This window comes from Salvelinus alpinus, chromosome 13 (genome assembly GCF_045679555.1).
Source record: "Salvelinus alpinus chromosome 13, SLU_Salpinus.1, whole genome shotgun sequence".
Classification (NCBI taxonomy): Eukaryota; Metazoa; Chordata; class Actinopteri; order Salmoniformes; family Salmonidae; genus Salvelinus; species Salvelinus alpinus.
In genome coordinates this window covers 573,765-596,659 of record NC_092098.1, presented here as the reverse complement: position 1 = coordinate 596,659, position 22,895 = coordinate 573,765, and the positions used below count along the sequence as shown (strand labels likewise).

General features: G+C 43.9%; 1 protein-coding gene across 2 annotated transcripts in view; it reads left to right on the top strand.

The window, feature by feature from the left end:
• The window catches only part of spns2 (SPNS lysolipid transporter 2, sphingosine-1-phosphate), a 146,530-nt gene that overhangs the window by 77,604 nt on the left and 46,031 nt on the right, over positions 1–22,895 (top strand). For both annotated transcript variants that reach the window (XM_071337385.1, XM_071337386.1), the window contains exons 3-4: positions 5,968–6,104; positions 18,047–18,198. In XM_071337385.1, coding sequence (XP_071193486.1) covers positions 5,968–6,104; positions 18,047–18,198 — 289 coding nt within the window. The remainder of the gene's footprint in view (positions 1–5,967; positions 6,105–18,046; positions 18,199–22,895) is intronic.

Here is a 22,895-nt window from a genome sequence, read left to right as displayed (position 1 = left end):
TACAGACTTTACGTCGTCCCCTCGCCCCGACACGGGCGCGAACCAGGGACCCTCTGCACACATCAACAACGGTCGCCCACGAAGCGTCGTTACCCATCGCTCCACAAAGGCCACGGCCTTTGTGTAAGTGTGTGTAAGTGTGTGTGTAAGTGTGTGTGTGTGTGTGTGTGTGTGTGTGTGTGTGTGTGTGTGTGTGTGTGTGTGTGTGTGTGTGTGTGTGTGTGTGTGTGTGTGTGTGTGTGTGTGTGTGTGTGTGTGTGTGTGTGTTTGAGTGAATATTTTGAGTGCCTGTGTGTGTTCCCATCCCTCAACAGGTATTATATTTATCTAGCTACAATCCATTGTATTTAGAATACATAGGTTGTGACTCAGGTAAAACCTGATATAATAGTATCAGTATCCTGTTGCTAGGCAGTTGCTAGGCAGTTGCTAGGGACATTCCTGAAAGAAGCTAGCTAGCTAACAAGGAGTGTCTAGTTGGCAGAAGAGAAGAAGGGGCAAAGAAGGGACAAAGTGGGACAAAATAAGGACAGAAGAAAAGGGAAAGGGGACATTAAGGTGAAGCAGTCCTCTAAAGACACAAAAGACAATAATACAAGAAACAACACTTCTATTGCCTCTCCCTCTACGATACGCACTTCTGGTTTGGTTTGGAGCGAGTAGTTGCATTCCGCTTTGCTCCACAGGTAGTATTACAGGTAGTATTACATTTCATTTCATTACAGTACAACAGTTTGATTTGTTTGATCTTAGCTGGCTACATAGCCGTCTTTGTATCCAAGATAATTGTGTAGTCTAGAGTAATTGTCGAGGTTACCTAGCCAGTTAGAGGTTACCTAGCCAGCTACACTTTCAAACAAAGTCAACAACGCAGCCACTGCTAGCTAGCCTATTTCACCAGCCAGCAGTACTATATCATTTTAGTCAATAAGATTTTTTGCAACGTAAGCTTAACTTTCTGAACATTCGAGACGTGTAGTCCACTTGTCATTCCAATCTCCTTTGCATTAGCGTAGCCTCTTCTGTAGCCTGTCAACTATGTGTCTGTCTATCCCTGTTCTCTCCTCTCTGCACAGACCATACAAACGCTTCACACCGCGTGGCCGCTGCTACTCTAACCTGGTGGTCCCAGCGCGCACGACCCACGTGGAGTTCCAGGTCTCAGGCAGCCTCTGGAACTGCCGATCTGCGGCCAACAAGGCAGAGTTCATCTCAGCCTATGCTTCCCTCCAGTCCCTCGACTTCTTGGCACTGACGGAAACATGGATTACCACTGATAACACTGCTACTCCTACTGCTCTCTCCTCGTCTGCCCACGTGTTCTCGCACACCCCGAGAGCTTCTGGTCAGCGGGGTGGTGGCACTGGGATCCTCATCTCTCCCAAGTGGACATTCTCTCTTTCTCCCCTGACCCATCTGTCTATCGCCTCCTTTGAATTCCATGCTGTCACAGTTACCAGCCCTTTCAAGCTTAACATCCTTATCATTTATCGCCCTCCAGGTTCCCTTGGAGAGTTCATCAATGAGCTTGACGCCCTGATAAGTTCCTTTCCTGAGGATGGCTCACCTCTCACAGTTCTGGGTGACTTTAACCTCCCCACGTCTACCTTTGACTCATTCCTCTCTGCCTCTTTCTTTCCACTCCTCTCCTCTTTTGACCTCACCCTCTCACCTTCCCCCCTACTCACAAGGCAGGCAATACGCTTGACCTCATCTTTACTAGATGCTGTTCTTCCACTAATCTCATTGCAACTCCCCTCCAAGTCTCCGACCACTACCTTGTATCCTTTTCCCTCTCGCTCTCATCCAACACTTCCCACACTGCCCCTACTCGGATGGTATCGCGCCGTCCCAACCTTCGCTCTCTCTCCCCCGCTACTCTCTCCTCTTCCATCCTATCATCTCTTCCCTCTGCTCAAACCTTCTCCAACCTATCTCCTGATTCTGCCTCCTCAACCCTCCTCTCCTCCCTTTCTGCATCCTTTGACTCTCTATGTCCCCTATCCTCCAGGCCGGCTCGGTCCTCCCCTCCTGCTCCGTGGCTCGACGACTCATTGCGAGCTCACAGAACAGGGCTCCGGGCAGCCGAGCGGAAATGGAGGAAAACTCGCCTCCCTGCGGACCTGGCATCCTTTCACTCCCTCCTCTCTACATTCTCCTCTTCTGTCTCTGCTGCTAAAGCCAATTTCTACCACTCTAAATTCCAAGCATCTGCCTCTAACCCTAGGAAGCTCTTTGCCACCTTCTCCTCCCTCCTGAATCCTCCTCCCCCTCCTCCCCCCTCCTCCCTCTCTGCTGATGACTTTGTCAACCATTTTGAAAAGAAGGTCGACGACATCCGATCCTCGTTTGCTAAGTCAAACGACACCGCTGGTTCTGCTCACACTGCCCTACCCTGTGCTTTGACCTCTTTCTCCCCTCTCTCTCCAGATGAAATCTCGCGTCTTGTGACGGCCGGCCGCCCAACAACCTGCCCGCTTGACCCTATCCCCTCCTCTCTTCTCCAGACCATTTCCGGAGACCTTCTCCCTTACCTCACCTCGCTCATCAACTCATCCTTGACCGCTGGCTACGTCCCTTCCGTCTTCAAGAGAGCGAGAGTTGCACCCCTTCTGAAAAAACCTACACTCGATCCCTCCGATGTCAACAACTACAGACCAGTATCCCTTCTTTCTTTTCTCTCCAAAACTCTTGAACGTGCCGTCCTTGGCCAGCTCTCCTGCTATCTCTCTCAGAATGACCTTCTTGATCCAAATCAGTCAGGTTTCAAGACTAGTCATTCAACTGAGACTGCTCTTCTCTGTGTCACGGAGGCGCTCCGCACTGCTAAAGCTAACTCTCTCTCCTCTGCTCTCATCCTTCTAGACCTATCGGCTGCCTTTGATACTGTGAACCATCAGATCCTCCTCTCCACCCTCTCCGAGCTGGGCATCTCCGGCGCGGCCCACGCTTGGATTGCGTCCTACCTGACAGGTCGCTCCTACCAGGTGGCGTGGCGAGAATCTGTCTCCGCACCACGTGCTCTCACCACTGGTGTCCCCCAGGGCTCTGTTCTAGGCCCTCTCCTATTCTCGCTATACACCAAGTCACTTGGCTCTGTCATATCCTCACATGGTCTCTCCTATCATTGCTATGCAGACGACACACAATTAATCTTCTCCTTTCCCCCCTCTGATAACCAGGTGGTGAATCGCATCTCTGCATGTCTGGCAGACATATCAGTGTGGATGACGGATCACCACCTCAAGCTGAACCTCGGCAAGACGGAGCTGCTCTTCCTCCCGGGGAAGGACTGCCCGTTCCATGATCTCGCCATCACGGTTGACAACTCCATTGTGTCCTCCTCCCAGAGTGCTAAGAACCTTGGCGTGATCCTGGACAACACCCTGTCGTTCTCAACTAACATCAAGGCGGTGACCCGTTCCTGTAGGTTCATGCTCTACAACATTCGCAGAGTACGACCCTGCCTCACGCAGGAAGCGGCGCAGGTCCTAATCCAGGCACTTGTCATCTCCCGTCTGGATTACTGCAACTCGCTGTTGGCTGGGCTCCCTGCCTGTGCCATTAAACCCCTACAACTCATCCAGAACGCCGCAGCCCGTCTGGTGTTCAACTTTCCCAAGTTCTCTCACGTCACCCCGCTCCTCCGCTCTCTCCACTGGCTTCCAGTTGAAGCTCGCATCCGCTACAAGACCATGGTGCTTGCCTACGGAGCTGTGAGGGGAACGGCACCTCCGTACCTTCAGGCTCTGATCAGGCCCTACACCCAAACAAGGGCACTGCGTTCATCCACCTCTGGCCTGCTCGCCTCCCTACCTCTGAGGAAGTACAGTTCCCCCTCAGCCCAGTCAAAACTGTTCGCTGCTCTGGCACCCCAATGGTGGAACAAACTCCCTCACGACGCCAGGTCAGCGGAGTCAATCACCACCTTCCGGAGACACCTGAAACCCCACCTCTTTAAGGAATACCTAGGATAGGATAAAGTAATCCTTCTAACCCCCCCCCCCCTTAAAAGAGTTAGATGCACTATTGTAAAGTGGTTGTTCCACTGGATATCATAAGGTGAATGCACCAATTTGTAAGTCGCTCTGGATAAGAGCGTCTGCTAAATGACTTAAATGTAAATGTAAATGTAGTACATTGATGTCAGCTCCTTAGCCTGGCCACAGACAAAACAAATACTCAACATGAATTATAAACCATCATAAAAGCAAAGTCCCCGGTAGGTCCTACAAAAGATAAATCTCCATAAAACAGAACCAGTATTAGTTATGAAATAGCCCTAATTTGTTTCGGTGTACCAAATTATTCTGTTGATTTCCTAACAGGCTTGGTGTGGCTCCAGAGAGAAGCACCTCCTCTGTTACAGGAGCAGAGCGGTCGGCTTGGAAACAGTGCCAACAGTAACATCCCATAATGAAGCTGCCTCAGCGTTTTCTCTTCCCCTATAATTGGAAGTTATTAAATATCAAGATGAGGGCATCGATATCTGGCAGGGAACCCTGTGATATCTCAACTGCACCATCTACTACTACAGTATATATTCTGTACAATGGAGCCCCTGGTTCAGTAGAGGCAATGATAGCAGGACAAACCCAGTTGGCTATACTCTGTGTGGGGAACCCCCCATCTAGTTATGTTTTTGCTTCTGCTTTGGCCACGTCACCCTTGGGTCATCCTTTGGCTACGTCACCCTTGGGTCATCCTTTGGCTACGTCACCCTTGGGTCATCCTTTGGCCACGTCACCCTTGGGTCATCCTTTGGCCACGTCACCTTTGGGTCATCCTTTGGCTACGTCACCCTTGGGTCATCCTTTTGCTACGTCACCCTTGGGTCATTCTTTGGCCACGTCACCCTTGGGTCATCCTTTGGCTACGTCACCCTTGGGTCATCCTTTGGCTAGGCCACATTGGATAGCACTGTGATTTTGAATTCTTTGTCAGCCAAGGGAATATATTTCCTTGGTAATATACTGTATAGTGTTAAAGAGACACTGAGGTCAGCATTCTGCTCTTCCCTATCAGGCTGTTTCTCGATGATGCTGCAGACCCCTTTAATGTTATATAACACCCCCCTCCCCCCCAGGATAGCTTTATGCTGATGAAGTGTCAAAACACTCTTGGAGAGTGCCCGTCTTCCGAAGCCCTGTTGTCAGACTGTACTGCTGTCAAGTGTAATCCCTCTGCCCTTTATATCTGCGGAGAAATACACCTCTGTCCGATAACATTAAATATTCAACGATGTTTAGGGAGGGTGTTCTTTCTCATAGATAGATACTGCCATAAGCCCCCCGCGGATTTGTTTTTATAAAGTCAGCAGTGAGAGGATTAGTGAAGCGCACTTTCAGCCACCCACTCATGTACTGTAACCTACTGTACTTCAGTGAGGTTCATGCTCAATGTCAGTGAGAGGATTACTACGACTGTAAAAGAGAGAAAACAACCGTTGTTTTTATTGCTCGGCCAGCTTAGATGATACATATCAGATCAGATCAGAGGCAATAACAGGCTAATGCTGAAGACGTGATAATATAACGGCGTAATTCGCATAACGACATCATTCCTCTAATGCTATCAGAGAGAGCTGAAATCACCCGGTCTTTAATATACTTCCATTGTCTCTGTGATATCACTTTAATATGTGACTGTATAATGGGATCCTGCGTGGTCTGAGGTAAGGTTGGGTGACCTTTGGCAGTCCTTCACAGGATGCCCGAGTGCCTGGCTCGTTATCAATACCAACCAGGGAGACTACTAGCCTGGTCCCAGATCTGTTTGTGCTTTTGCCTACTTCATTGTCATTGGAATTATGACAATTTCATCATTACAAAATAACACATCAGTGCGGCGACACTCAACATTCTCACACAATGATATTTATTTACTTTTGTGCGAGGAAAGAAAAGGGTGGTGATAGCCTACTGAAGCTACAGTGATTTTAACATTTGGCCTCTTTGTCTTCCACAGTTTTCATCTGCAGTTTCATGGTGGCAGCGCCCATCTTCGGTTACCTGGGCGACCGTTTCAACAGGAAGATCATCCTGAGCTGTGGCATCTTCTTCTGGTCCGCCGTCACCCTCTCCAGCTCCTTCATCACCAAAGAGGTATGATGCCACTTCCTCTACATACAGGAAGTACACAGGAAGTCATATATCCAAAACCTCTTCAGGAAGAGGGGACCACTGCTCAAATTGTAGACCCAATTCAAGAACAGACAAAAGCATTATCCAGGAGTTTAGTTCTACTATCATCACCCACAATGACCCCTATGAGGGAAGGTTTGATGTTTTGATGTACAACACATCAGAAGTAAGTAGAAGAGAGAAACTCCAGGGGCCGTTTCACTGAGTGGGCTAACTGTTTTGTTATAATCTCCGGCACATGAAGGTTAGTGACCGCACAGCACCACAGTTTGAAGTGCACTGACGTGTACTGTGCAGCCAAAACAAAGTTGTCTTGCTAATGTAGATTAGATGACATGCTCATTTAGCGTGACGCTGACTTCACAGCCTTTGTAGACATTCTATTATGGCTCTATCGCTGTCTCTCTCCCTCACTCGCTCTCTCCCACACTCTCTCTCTCTTTCTTTCTCTCTCGCTCTGTCTCCCTCACTTTGTCTCTATGGGGCAGCCTGTCTTCTTTCTCCTCTCTCTTTGCCTCTCTCTCTCTCTCTTTCCCGCCCCCTCTATCTTTCTCTCTCTCTCTCTCAGAAAATGGAAGTTAAAATTGGCATTAGGCAATCGGCTAAAATAAGCACCTGACTGAGAGAGAGAGAGAGAGAGAACGAGAGTCACTACAGTATTATATAGCGGACAGAGTCGAGTGCATTATGGAGCATCAGAGAATATGGCCAGCAGGCCATGTGGTCTGATTCCTCTCTGGTTTGGCCTCATGCTATGTGTTGTGGGGGGTTAACCTCTAGCTGATTTGGGGGGGAAGAGGGGCTCCTTCCATCAGATATACGGGTCTTATTCAGCTGACTGTGTGTGTGTGTGCGTGCGTGCATGTATATCTGTGGAGTGTATTCGTTTGAATTTGTGTACCTTTGTCTGTGTCCATGTGTATGAGTTCAGGTCAGGGCTGTGGATGTATATCTAGGCCCTATGTGTGCTCCAGAGTTTTCAGATCCAGAGATCCAGTGGTATGAGTGTTAATTAGAGCGCTAGTTCAGCCCAGAGCTGTTATCAGTGGAGAGGACTGACAGCTTAGGTATGTTTGTCCTAGGTTGATGGCCCCATGGGGCCACAGTCTGACTACACTAATCTCATGTGTAGCCCTGCTCCATGGAGCTGCGATGGCCGCCAGCTGCCCCTGGGGGAATACAGCCTGGCTCTCTCTGCTCTCTGCTGTCACTGCTAAGGCTGAGCTGACAGGAAAAGCCAGCCACCATCACCCATTGGCCCATCTCCCTCTGACACATCATGCCATAAAGGCCATCCCTGATGAGGTTATCGGGCGGTTTCTCCAGCGCACGCACACACACACACACACACACACACACACACACACACACACACACACACACACACACACACACACACACACACACACACACACACACACACACACACACACACCCTTCATCTCCACTCTTCCCCTCCCTCCCTCATCATATTTATCTCCAGAGATGTCCCCTAATCTGTTAATCAAACTGAACCACAGTGGTCTGTTACGTAACAGCCTCCAGTGCAGAGACCACGAGATACAACATTAATACCACTCACAACTGATGCTAATCATTAGCCATTTATTAAACCCACTCTGGGCATTTTGGATGTATTTATTTTCGGGAAGCTTTTAAAACCAAAATTACATTTGGAATGTATATAAGTGGAAATAGTCAGTTTGGCTGTGTAGAGCTCGAAAGCCCAATTTATAGTCCACAGTCACAGAGCCGTGATAGTCTGCCGGACCGTTTTGACATATGTAGCTGGTATATATGTCTGCTGATAGTAGCTTTCCCTGAGTAATTGTGTGTGCTGTCCGCTGCCATAGAAAGCATGACTGTGAGGTGTTTCCCAATTATCATCGTCAAAGGATTACTTCTAGGATGACTTCAAATTAGACAGCATGTTAATGTTCCTCGTTAGTTCATTTATTAATTAACAAAGTCTTGTCATTAGAGGGATTCTCTCTTTCAAATCCAACCTAATCCCTTTACGGCCTCTGACAGGAAACCAAAAAGCCTAAATGTCTCAGGGTGCTGTGAGCGACGCCAATTATGCACATGTTGGTATTACAGAAATGCATCTTTTATTTTTCATTTGGTCCCAGAGGAAGAGGATTTGTTTTTTGTTTTTTTACATTTCATTCAGTTTTGATCTCATAAACCTAGACTGGGGGACAGAATGCAAGAATAAGTGTTGATGTTGTTGTTTGTGCTGCTGCTGCGATGACTGCCTCATTTAAACCAAGGAGCACTCATGGTATAGCAACCACACACAAAAAAACAATATGAGGATAATTATCCACTACTAAATGACACACCCTTAAAGGGATACTTTGTCTACTTCTCCAGAGTCAGATGAACTCGTGGATACCAGTGTCATGTCTCTGCGTTCAGTTTGAAGGAAGTTGCTAACTAGTTTAGACTTCCAGTAGTTGCGCTAACACTAGTTAGGAAGTCTAACTTCCTTCATACTGCGTGCAGAGACATACAAATGGTTTCCACAAGTTCAGAAGTTTCCCTTTTAAGAAGAGGAATAAATAGCTCTGCTGTATAGTGATTCATTTCAAAACAACACTGCATACTGTAACAGTCCAACAGATAACAATGACGTAACCATAGTCATAATTCATTCAAAACAACACTGCATGTGGCTACTGTTACAGTCCAATGCATAAGAATGGGACTGTCATTTTAGTCATAGTTCATTCAAAATTAAACTAATAACGTTGCAGACCAGTAGGTGAGGAAACAATCATTTAGGGCAGCAGAGTAAACACATATTATTCACAACAGCACCAAGATTCATGAATAGCGCAACCATTACTTGGAAGTGAGTGAGTGGATGCCTCCCCTGTGTCACAGCACTTTAGTGGATATACTGTTTATACCTTGTACTGGGGTATTTTGAAATACCAACAGTATGATTTTCAATACTGTTAAAAAGAAGGATTTTTTTTTTGGTCATTTTGGGGGGGTTGGGGGCTCCCTCGCCTCACGGGTGCATTCGACCCCACTGCTTATAACTAACTAGAAGTTAAGTATAACTATGAGATATCTAAGATGTGTTCTAAATTATATCCAGCTCAGGGCTCCAGCTATGTATTTGGTTTGCTAACTTGCTAGCTAACATGCTGACCACACCGCTCGCGTCGTGTGCGCAAAATAAATCTACATATACATGTTATTCAATCATTGCACCCACACTGCTCGTGTGCGTAAACGAGCGTCTGTGTAGCCAGGTGCTAAAATAGAACTTGGTTCTATTTGTGAGGCTTGACGCGCGGCAAGTCCCGCCTCTCACATCTACTCATTGGTTTTTAGGAGCGTATACAGTTGAAGTCGGAAGTTTACATACACTTAGGTTGGAGTCATTAAAACTTGTTTTTCAACCACTCCACAAATCTTTTGTTAAAAACTATAGTTTTGGCAAGTCGGTTAGGACATCTACTTTGTGCATGACACAAGTCATTTTTCCAACAATTGTTTACAGACAGATTATTTCACTTATAATTCACTGTATCACAATTCCAATGGGTCAGAAGTTTACATACACTAAGTTGACTGTGCCTTTAAACAGCTTGGAAAATTCCAAACAATGATGTCATGGCTTTAGAAGCTTCTGATAGGCTAATTGACATAATTTGAGTCAATTGGAGGTGTACCTGTGGATGTATTTCAAGGCCTACCTTCAAACTCAGAACCAAATTGACATCATGGGAAAATCAAAAGAAATCAGCCAAGACCTCAGAAAAAAAAATGTAGACCTCTACAATTCTGTTTCATCCTTGGGAGCAATTTCAAAATGCCTGAAGGTACCATGTTCATCTCTACAAACAATAGTACACAAGTATAAACACCATGGGACCACGCAGCCGTCATACCGCTCAGGAAGGAGACGCGTTCTGTCTCCTAGAGATTAACTTACTTTGGTGCGAAAAGTGCAAATCAATCCCAGAACAACAGCAAAAGGACCTTGTGAAGATAACCCGAAAGGCCGCTCAGCAATGAAGAAGCCACTGCTCCAAAACCGCCATAAAAAAAGCCAGACTACGGTTTGCAACTGCACATGGGGACAAAGATCGTACTCTTTGGAGAAATGTCCTCTGGTCTGATGAAACAAAAATAGAACTATTTGGCCATAATGAGCATAGTTATGTTTGGAGGAAAAAGGGGGAGGCTTGCAAGCCGAGAACACCATCCCAACCGTGAAGCACAGGGGTGGCAGTATCATGTTGTGGGGGTGCTTTGCTGCAGGAGGAACTGGTGCACTTCACAAAATAGATAGCATCATGACGAAGGAAAATTATGTGGATATATTGAAGCAACATCTCAAGACATCAGTCAGGAAGTTAAAGCTTGGTCGCAAATGGGTCTTCCAAAGTTGTGGCAAAATGGCTTAAGGACAACAAAGTCAAGGTATTGGAGTGGCCATCACAAAGAAAATTTGTGGGCAGAACTGAAGAAGCATGTGCGAGCAAGGAGGCCTACAAACCTGACTCAGTTGCACCAGCTCTGTCAGGAGGAGTGAGACAATTCACCCAACTTATTGTGGGAAGCTTGTGGAAGGCTACCCGAAACGTTTGACCCAAGTTAAATTTAACAATTTAAAGGCAATGCTACCAAATACGAATTGAGTGTATGTAAACTTCTGACCCACTGGGAATGTGATGAAAGAAATAAAAGCAGAAATAGATCATTCTCTCTATTATTATTCTGACATTTCACATTCTTAAAAGAATGTGGTGGTCCTAACTGACCTAAGACAGGGAATTGTTTCTAGGATTACATGTCAGGAACTGTGAAAAACTGAGTTTAAATGTATTTGGCTAAGGTGTATGTAATCTTCTGACTTCAACTGTACTCACGTGGGTGATTGAAAGATGAACAGAGGTCCAGTTGGTAGTGGTAATGCACCTTAAAGTTGGTTGCCAACCACCATATAAAGTCCAAACAAGAAGAAGATGAAGAAGCCTGAAGGAGGAGAGATTACTAGAAACAAACTTGGTTTATCCTTTTATCTGTGGGTTAGTTGTCAGAGTAGAGGACCTTGTCCATTTCAGGTAAAATAACAACCCAATGTTTATACCCCATGACAAATTAGCTAGCAACAGCAAGCTCGCTAGCTAAATTGCCATAAATGTTTCATGCTTTTCGAGCTGTCCCCAAATTAATACAGTTAGTTCAGAGTATGTTTTGATATTTCAACCTGCGTGTCCTGATTGTGTCTGGTGTGGGTGGACAAAATCAACATGCACGCGTGCGGTCTGGTCAGCATGTAAGTGGCTAGATGTCAAGATCAAGCTTCTTGCTTATAAATATATATTTTCTTTTGAAATAGCACCCCTTGTGTGCACATTCGGTAATACAGTATACACTGGGATGGTACAGAAACGGCAGTGGTGTAAAGTACTTAAGTAAAAATACTTGAAAGTACTACTTCAGTAGTTTTTTGGGGTACCTGTACTTTACTATCTATATTTTTGACTACTTTTACTTTTACTTCAGTACATTCCTAAAGAAAATAATGTACTTTTTACTCCATACATTTCCCTTGACACCCACTCGTTACATTTTGAATGCTTAGCAGGACAGGAAAATGATCCAATTCACGCACTTATCAACAGAACATCCCTGGTCATCCCTACTGCCTCTGATCTGGCGGACTCACTAAACACACATGCTTTGTTTGTAAATGATGTTGGAGTGGGCCTCTGGCTATCTGTAAAGTAAATAAATAAGAAATTGGTGCCGTCTGGTTTGAATTTGAAATCATTTATACTTTTACTTTTGAGTATATTTTAGTAATTACATTTAGTTTTGATACTTAAGTATATTTTAAACCAAATACTTTTAGAATTGTACTCAAGTGGAATTTTACTGGGTGACTGAGAAACGGTATGATAATCTGGATACCACTCAACCCTAACATATTTCATCGCTGACATGATGTTTTGTGCTGTGTATGCTCCAGAGTGTGTGTGTATTGTGTGCGTTCCAAAGCTTGTGTGTGTGAGTATGTGCGTGTGTGTGTGCTTGACCCCGTGCTGTGGCTTGTCATCCACCTGGATCAGAGTGTGACAGCAGTATGAGACACAGGTCACCCTAGGGGTAAGGGTTTTACCCCGCTATCCCTTGCTCACTGTCTTTTATTAATCCCAGCACAGAGCTGTCACTACAGAGGGCAACCCCCCGACACACACACACACACACACACACATATGCAGGAACATACACACACATGCAGGATCGCACGCACACACGCACAAACACACACACACGTGACACACACACTTTAATGGCTCCTCGGGACATCAGTTATAGATGCAGAGAGAGAGAGAGACATAGAGAATCTTCTGTTACATTAGATAAGGGTCATAAAAACAGTAATAACAAGATACAACTCAGCCACACAGGATAACCCTGCGTATGCCAGTCTGTTCACATTCCCATCATGTAGGCCTAATTCCCTACAACCCACTGGGAATTACGTAACAGGACAAGAAGTCCTGTTGTTTTTTCTGGGAATGACAGTCAATGTTAAAACTGGGTAACACTTTACTGTAGGTGTCCTTATGCATGCATTCAGTAAGCCATTATTGCATCTATACACCACATGACATTTGTCATAAGTAGTTTGAAATAGTTATGAGTCACTGTATGGGATGTTATTAAACCGTTTATAATGGGTGTCCAAATGGCTTTTCATCCTATTGTCACATGCTCTCATGTCAACTGTTAATGACACAATGGCTATTATTTTAGTCTACTTGGAGAATATTGTCTTCTTCTTGAACTGCACCGTTGGTTAAGGGCTTGTAAGTAAGCATTTCACGGTAAAGTCGACACTTAATGTATTCGGCGCATGTGACATAATATTTGATTTGATATTACACAGACTGTATGACAACTTATGTCATATGTTATTACATGCTGCATAAGAGTCTTACATACCAGGTGTTATAACATGGTCTTATGTTATTTACCAACCTCTGTGTCACATTATTACATTGAATGGAATGATGGGCGTCATAACCATGTCATATGCTCTTATAGAGTGTGCACAGACACCTTTAGTAGAGTGACAATCATTTGATGAATTATAAAATGGTTATGAATGTGCTTATACCACAGGATTAGCTGAGAGTATCACAAAACTTTGCCATTCACAGTATCTCCAAGAAACATGGGCAAATGGGAGCACAGATGTACTTAGGATTTGTATTGATTTAAGGCCACACAATACCAACAACTTGCTAAGAAAACACATAATAAAAATAATTTAAAAAACGAAACAGACAACAAAATCAATATTGATGGGGCACAACAAGATTTGTGACAGCTGTGAAAAAGGAAAGATATGCAGTAACAATGACAGACAGCTATGTTATGAAATCAGGTAAAAATAGCTAGTTGATGTTGCAAATGCAACATTTCATTGGCGCAATGATGAATCTGCTTTGCGCTAGCTAGCTAACTTCAGTAGCAACAGGTAGAATAAAAAAAACATACTCAGTAGCGTATTAAAGGTCCAATCCGCTTTTATTTCAATATAAAATCATTTCTGGGTAATAATTATGTACCTTTTTAATATAAGGGTCAAAAAGAGCAATTTCTCAAGCAAGAATTTTGCTAGGACTGTCTGGGAGTGGTCTGAGTGGGGAGGGAAAAACTGAAAACTACAGTAGTTATTATTGGCAGGACAGAGAGGTTTGGAACTCTCTTTCTTTTCTGGTATATTAACAAATGTACCACCTGGTGATAACACCAGGTAGGCCAAAACTCCATCCCACCAAAATAGGGTTGAAATTTCACAGAGGGCTTTTCAAACAGCTCTTACACTAAAAGGGCATTATTTACTAAAAGTATTATCCAACCTCATAGTGTGGAAATATATATAAAACACAGGAAAATCACGTTTGTGACTGCACTGGGCCTTAGTTCTGATCGATAAGTGGTTTTTGAGGTCAGTTCTGTTTCAGTTCAATTATTAAAAAATAATCACTGTTTGCGATTTCGGTATTTCGAAGTTGACATTGGTCAATTAGTTGTTTTAAAAATAGGAAAATAACCAAAATGTCAGTTAATTGCTCAGTACTACTGGGCCTATAACATCCTCTTTCACTTGCACTTTAAATGCAATTACCTTTTCATCTTAAAGCTGCAATATGTAACTTTTTGGGGCAACCTGACCAGATTCACATAGAAATATGAATAATAGATCTGTCATCTCATTGAACGCAAGGCTAAGAAGTGGTAAAGGGGGATACCTAGTCAGGAACAGTGGGTTAACTGCCTTGCTCAGGGGCAGAACAGCAGATTTTTAACTTGTCAGCTCAGGGATTCGATCCAGCAACCTTCTGGTTACTGGGCCAACGCTCTTACCCGCCAGGCTACCTGCCGTCCCTGTTCTATGTGCGCAACTTCTATGCTTCCCGTTCTTAAGTTTTGTTTTTGCATCTTTTACTTTCGGTTTTGTACACCAGCTTCAGAAAGCTGAAAATAAAAGATTTTTCAAATCGGTTTGGATGGTAGAATGATTCTCTACACTATACTTACTTGTTTTGTCACATAAACTGAAATTAGGCAAACTATTCGAATTTTAGCAACCAGGAAATGGCGGAGCGATTTGTGCATAGTCCACCTTTTAATACATGTTATTTAACTCAAACTAACTAATGTTATTATTATCCATGTTATTTGCTTTAGCTAGCTAGGTTTTCCACATGATGATCTGACATCTCTTCTCTTCTACCATCTTATATTAATCAGAACCCTTCTTCCAATTTCAGCGATATGATTCACTGGCACAAGAACTCTCAATAAAGTTTCATTTGATCTCAAAACTGTTAAAGACATTTCAGCTATATGATTTGCTGAAGCAAATAGACAGTTTGCCGATCCAATGAAAAGTTATTGAGCGCTCTTGTGTCAGCGAATCATATCGCTGCAATCAGAAGAAGAAAGGTGGGACTTACCAACATAACAACAACACAGAAGCGAAAGGTCACGTCATTGCAAACCAATAGCACATGGATAATGTTATTTAGATTGAGTTAAACAATGTGATGTGATATGCTGCAAAGTAAGCTTTGTAATTCAGAATTCCTCCTTTAGGTAGCAAACTAGCTAGCTATGAATCGATGGGGGCGCTGCTTGTGCTGTCATGCCACTATGGTGTGAATGGCTAGCTAATTACTCTCAAGTATACCGTCAAACAAAACACATTGTTTGGACTGTGTAGAGCAGGGCTCTCCAACCCAGTTCCTAGTTACCTAACTAACTAGCTAGCTAATTAGATAACTACCTACCCATTTTTTGTATAATATAGCTGCTGTCTTTGTTACTGTAGCATGCACATCTTACTTTTTTCACAGCTGTCACAAATCCTGTTGTGCCCCAGCAACGTTGATTTAGTTGTGTAAACTTATTTTTTGCTTCCATTTCGTTTCAACATGTTTGTATTTTTTTGGCAACTTGTTGGTATTATAATGTGTCATTTTTCTAATAAAACAAATCGTACATCTGTGCTCCAATTTCCCCATGTTTCTTGGTGATCATTTGAATGGTAAGGTTTTGTGATACTTTCAACTCATCCCGTGGTATAACTGTTTTATAACATCTGAAATGAATGTCACTTTACTTCAGGTGTCTGTGCACTTTAAAAGGGCATATGACATGGTTGTGGAGCCCATCATTCCATTCATTGTAATAATGTGACACAGGTTAGTAAGTGACCATGTTATAACATCTGCTATGTACTCTTATGTAGCATGTAATAACATGTGACATAAGTTGTAATGCAGACTGTATGATAGTACTTGTAATTAGCCGTTGACATTAGAGCATATGAACAGACATTTTTAACACACATTATAACCGGTTTTATAACATCTAATGCCAAACTACTTATGACAGCTGATGACAGCTGTTATGTGTTTTATAGATGTTATAAAGGCTTTATGAATCCAATGCATGCATAATGGCACCTACAGTAAAGTCTTTCCGAAAACTCAAGTAGGGAGAGAGAGAAGAATAAGTGCTAATAGAATGTGGGTGTATAACGTAGGGCACGATGCTATAGTCCTCTTTTATCAAGCGTGAAAAGAACGTCCTTCCCTCCTTTTACCCCCTCACGCTTGCTGACATTTCTGGTATTTTCTTCTCCCTTGCTGTGTACTGTACTTAGATGCATTATTTGACAGAAATAACAGCATTACCCTTCTGATAAAAGCTTTCTTTTCTTGATATTTATATATTGAGTTGTGGTTCTTGTTGCTAGGCTGATTCCAGTGTTGGGGCAGAAAAGCCTCCAGTCAGTCAGTGTAAAGATATCGCAGTAGGTGACATTTCACAGGTGCTGGTCTTGACATCATTGACAGGATGTGCGAGCAGATTTGACTGGCTGAATACAGGACACAATAACAAGAGAGACAGACAGGGTAGACAGGCTGTGCCAAGTGGACTAATGCTTTCACAGCATGTCTCTGTGTCAGAATACTGACAGGCACCGGAGCGCTACGCAGAGAGTGTAACCAAATTTGAATTTCTGATAAAACACGGTCTCTCCCCAATCCATTGTCACCCCAACCCATTTTTCTCTCACTCTCTTTCTCTCTCCCTGCATTTCTCTCTCCCTGCATTTCTTTCTCTTTCCATTTCTATCCATAATTGTCTCTTTATCCACCTTTCTCTCTCTCCTCCTCATACACCCATACCCCTCTCTTTTCCCCCTCTCCTCTTCTCCCTCTTTCTCCAATCTTTCTCTCCATGCTGCATCAGACACTAATCCCATCATCTGGGATCCCCTCTGAGCGTATTCTCCCATCACCAGTGTTAATAACCGTACTGCACCCACACATCCCCTCTTAGTGGACCCACTATGTGTAGATAGGGAGGATAAAGCAAGGATAAAATGTGTGAGTGAAAAATAAAGACGGAGAGCGTGAGAAATAGAGAGAGAGAGAGAGAGCGAGTGAGACAGAGAGGAGGATATAAACAGAACGAGAGTCATAGGAATTATATGAAAGTCTCTCAGGGGAGATAGTCTGTGTTGGATGACTCTTATTTCTATCACGGAGCATCACTAAAGGATGTGACTACAGGAACATTTTTAACAACGTGTCAGATGGCTATTTATATCAACGTTTGAATCCAGGTTGTTCAGAGGGAAAGGCAGGGTGTCATTCTGTCTTCCTGTCTCCGCCTACTATAAAACAGCTAACCGAGGGCAAAGGTTAGCTCCCACATTTTAGTGACCCTGAAAAATAGCGCGGGTGTCTTTCTAATTTAATCTAATTTTGGCACAGTGTCGGTACCTTTTTAAAGGAACTCAGGGTTGTTCCAGAGCCTCTAAAGCCCATATCGCCACCCTATATATCTTGTTGATGTTCTCTTTGTTTGGTAAGCGTGATTTTAACAGCAACACGGACAGATTTATGAACATGCTACACTGCTGAGTAAGCATTCAGGGGGGAAAGGGAAGTGTGGAACAAATCTATTCGACGACAACATGGAGGAAGCTGTGTTCTTCTGTGATGTGGCTCGGAGTGAATCTGAGTGGTTTTCCTCTGTGTCTAAAATGTTTTATTTTCATTAAAAAAAAGATATTAGTAGCATAACATGACACAGCGCATAACAACATAAAAAATAAGATATGTTGTATTGTCAGAAACAGTACACTGGATAGGTGCAGTGAAAGGTGTTTCACAGGGTCATCCATACTATTAGCGTACTCCCGAGTAAATGATGGTTAAGGCACATTGAAGCCCAAAACGTCATGCTATCTCCAGGTCCGTGTTCCGTTATGAAGCAACATCTCTGTATAGATAGATCTGTATATCTTTCCTTAACCCCGTACTGCTCTCTTCGCTCTGCAGTATTACTGGCTGTTCGTCCTGTCCCGAGGCCTGGTGGGGATAGGTGAATCCAGCTACTCCTCCATCTCTCCTACAATCATCGGAGACCTCTTCACCAATAATAGCCGAACCATGATGCTCTCTGTCTTCTACCTGGCTATCCCCCTGGGAAGGTAAGTGGTCCCTTAGAACAACCCCCCCACCCCCAAACATAAGATGATGGTCACAATATGGTGATAATAACATCTCTATGGCCTCACCTGTCACAGGAAATGGAGGTGAATGTTGATAGTGATGATGATAGTGATGATGGTCTGTCTTTGAAATAAATATTTTCTATTCAATGTAGAATATGTCAGTTGGGCATTGTCTTTTCCCCCTTCTTTGAATTGCAATGCATGCTGAATATCAATCGCTGAGCTCTCTGAGACAGACAGTCAGCTCGCAGACATTTAGGGGAGAGGAATCGAGGAGAGGAAGGCATGGCGAATAGAATTCGACGGAAAGTTTATCAGTGAAATCGTCCTTTCTCTCTGAAGGTCAGCAGACATCCCCATCTAGCCAGTCTGCCTCTTTGTGTCTGTCGCTACCCGCCCAGACAGACACAAAACCCACCCAGGCAAACAAGGGAAGAAATAGAAGAGAGCGATTTAAATAAAGAAGAGATTATGAAATAGCTGAGAGACGTTCTCAGAGGGGAAGGGACGGAGGGAGTCTTTTTTTTTATTTTTTTAGATAGTAAGGGGTATTAAGCACAAAGCTCTGGCCTTTTCAGTTCATTCAGTTGGAAAAACGGAGAGAAGGAAGAAAACAAACAAAGCAGCGGAGTGCTAAAAAATCTCTGGCCTTTTCAGTCCCGGTCGGCGAAAGGAAGGATGGATGTGGTGCAGAGCAGAGCGGCACCCAGAGTTTAGGCTTATTTACTGTGGAGAGTCCCCACAGTGCACTGCTTCAGAACCTCTGCTGGGGATGCGGCTGAATGATGCGGCAGCACACTGTTTTGTTCCCATCTCACACAGAAGCAGCTACAGTCAGACACACAGAGAGACGCTATGTGAATGAGAAACACACTGCAGTCTCACAGAGTCGCACAGAGCCAGGCCATTGCTAGGCTATCTCTGGCTGCAGTCCTTTCAATCATTTTACTTTTGGCCACCTGAAGCATTACCTACATCGCCCTATTAGTTCATATGATGTGTCAATGAACCTGCATTTTAAGATAGATACGAATGTAGCTAACATAATAACACTGCTATATAATGTTCGGTTTGTTTTGCATCAACATTTCATAGGAAAAGTTCCCAGTTGCTGAACTTGCTCTGTCATTGAAGTGCTTGAAAGAGAAACCAGCAAATACCAGCAACACTATCAGCCTTTTATTATGGAAATGCCAATATAACATTACATGCAGTCAACTAATAGTATCGATGGCAGATTGAATGCAGTTGGAGAGACAGACAGGAAAGAACATAAATGTTTCCCCTGAGGAGTTCTGGTATGCTGAGCCTTTTGATATCGCTCGGCAACAGAAACAATAGGAGGTGAAAGAGTCGGGCCTCAGTGAAGAGCCCCCAAACATCCTATAGCACTCTCCCCCTGATTGTTTATCTTTACCAGGGTTGTTGTGACCGTTTCCAGGAAGTGACCTCAGGGTTTACAGGAAATGGGTTCACCCCTCAGTAAAACCCCTCAAGTTAACCATAATAGCCTAATCTATAAACTTGGCCTATGAAGAGTATAGGGATGCGTCCCAAATGGCACCCTATTCCCTATATAGTGCACTACTTTTGACCAGAGCATAGGGTGCCATTAGTGACGAAACCTGGGTGTCCTACCCTACCTCGCCAGAGCTAGAGGGGTGATAGTATTTTTCATGCCTGTATGAGTTTTGGTGGTGGTGTTCAATTTTCCAAACACTCTCTGGGTGGACTCTGATAAAAAATGATCTAGCTAGCAGTCACTCAGTGGAAATAAAATGTACTGCCTGAGCCTGCTCCACTGTTATTTCTGGAGCACTAATCAGTTTAGCACAACAATGTAGACTGTTTCCCCCCCCTAGTCCCCGTCCTGTCCCTCTGTGTGCGTGTATGCGCGCACCTATGTTTGCGTGAGTCTGCACTCCCTCCAGACAGAGAGGCCCATTGAATCTCTCATAACCTTTTGAAAGCCTAATATGCTGATAAGAACCCCATTGTATGGCCCTGTTGGCTGCTCCAGACCATCCATCAATCTATCCCTCCTAATGGTCTTAATCGTCAACACACAGTCTCCTGTCCGGCCCATGGTCCTGTGGTACACTACAGACAGACAGGCTGGCCCAAGAAGCTCTGGGAACACAGGAAGTAGAAAGTGTGCGTGACATGGAATGTTGGGTCGGGGAGAAACGCCCTAGTCAAGGAGCCTGATACAGTAGAAAGATGGCGCATGCCCAATTCTGGTTTTATGGGACGAGCGGGGTACCAACATGTCCGGACCAGTATAAACTTAGACTTCCTACACTTCCAATAAGACAGCAATAGGTGGACCACTGTTCAAACATTTGATATTGATATCAGATATTGACAACAAGGGGACATCCTTATTTCATCAGTAACTCTTCATCCTTAGGCCTAAATTTACTTTTTTTCAAAGCTGGAGAAATGGGGACAAAATGGTCTAACATGGACATCTGAAGGGGTCATCCACTTCAGCTAATCAGGATCCTATTGGCTGTTTTATCAGATAATCTCCCCATCTAAACCTGTCAATCAGAACAGCCCTGTCTGGCCCTCATTGATTATCTTCCCTCTCTATACCCTCTGGGCTTTATTTTATCAAACCTAACGCAATGGTAAATCTAAGCGCTGACAGAAATGCTATAGGTTTTGTTGGTGTAACAGAAATATTTTAGCTATTTTCACAGCCGTTATTATGAGCGCAAAAGCTGGCGGTGGCGTGAAAGGGCTGGGTTTTGATGAATAAGCAAGTTGTAGTTGTGACGAGGGCTTGGCCACTAACTACCCAATCAATGCATATAGCCTACAATATAATAACAGGAGATGGCTAAAATAATGTACAGCATACATAGATAACATGACGATGTCTGCTCACTGTTTTGCTGCTGCCAAACTTGATCTTTTAAGATTTATTTCAAAGCGGTCTCACAAGCCAAGCCCTTTATCTGTTATGTCCGTCGTTAGAATGAGGAGACCAAGGCGCAGCGTTGTAAGCGTACATCTTACTTTATTTAGATGAACACCAAAACAATAAACGAACGTAACGTTCTGCAGGCTACACAGTAACTGTATAAAAAACAAGATCCCACATACTCAGGTGGAAAACAGGCTGCCTAAGTAGGATCCCCAATCAGAGACAACGATAGACAGCTGCGTCTGATTGGGAACCATAACCGGCCAACAAAGAAATAGAACACATAGATTTGCCCACCCAAGTCACACCCTGACCTAACCAAATAGAGAATAAAAAAGGCTCTCTAAGGTCAGGGCGTGACATTATCGATAGTCTTGACTACTTTGCAAATGCATTGGGCGTGACAGAAAAAAACTGCAATTGAGAGGAGGGGACGCTGTGCTTGATTTTCTTTATCAAATGAAACGAACATAGGTTATTTTAATGTTTCTACATTTCTAAATAGGTTTACGGGCACATCTCTCTTGTTTGACATTGGATTGGCTGCGCTTCCGTTTCCATCCGATAACCAACCGTGTTACCACTAAAACCAAATTTCGGGTGGTCATAAATATCCCAACCAGCGCATACAGAAATGTGCACCTCAGATATTTGTCACCCCTCCCACCTCAGCGCAAGCAAGCTCTTATAAACAACAATCAATTACCAATCCTGGTGCTAGGGTTTGACAATAGAAGAGCGCCAGCTTTAACAGGTCGAAATTGCAAACAAGCGTGCTTTTGACAATTGCGCTGGTTTAACGGCAGCTGAAAATTGAGCCCTCTTGTCTTTGTCCTTGAAATACGGCGATGTTATCTGCTACTGAAGGGATTAGTTTGGCGCGTGTGTGCGCGCACGTATCTGCTATTGAAGAGTTTAGCTCGGAGTAGAGGGGGTTTGATGTAATCTAATCTGATCTAGGGTCAATTCCTTCAGAACAACATGTGGTTATGGTTAATGTTCTACTGTGGAACGGATAGAACAGGCAGAACACCTCCTGTCTGATGACATGTGTTGATCAAGTCAATGAAGTACATTCTTCAGGTGGGATCACACATTCTGGTGAGGTGCTGACTAATGAAAGATACATTCGGTCAGACAACTTCACTTAACTGTCATTGTATTGACGTGTACTGTATGTTAAAGAAGCACGCCCTTCTTTGAAAAACACACCTAGAATAATGACCGATGCAGAAACCAGCCTGGGCTCTGATTAGCATTTATAAATAGAGTGACAGAGGTGTGACTGGGTGAATAATAGCATGTAGTTAGTATTACCTGTCTGTGTGTTGTGTAGTAGTGACAAACGTCAGAGACACAAGGCATCATGAGAAATGGGCTGCTTGTTATCCCGACGGGAATTGTAAACACACAACCGCACGCACGTACGCACTCACACACACACACAGTGACAGATTGATAGACAAGCAGCTACTGGAGCTTCGATCAGTGACGGCATCATATCCCGTCCACATCAAGGACCCAAACCCAATCTAACACGACACACTCATTAAGCCTCTTAACAGAGAATGAACGTGATATACAGAGGCTGAGAGTGAAACAAAAGACAATAGAGCTTTAGGTCACTTAGTGACAGTATCCAGCAGTCTGATTCTGAATCATCAGTTTTGAATGTATTCATATCACAAGAAGAATGTTTCCTTTCCACCCAGTACGTGAGTGTGTCTCACGTGGAAGACAA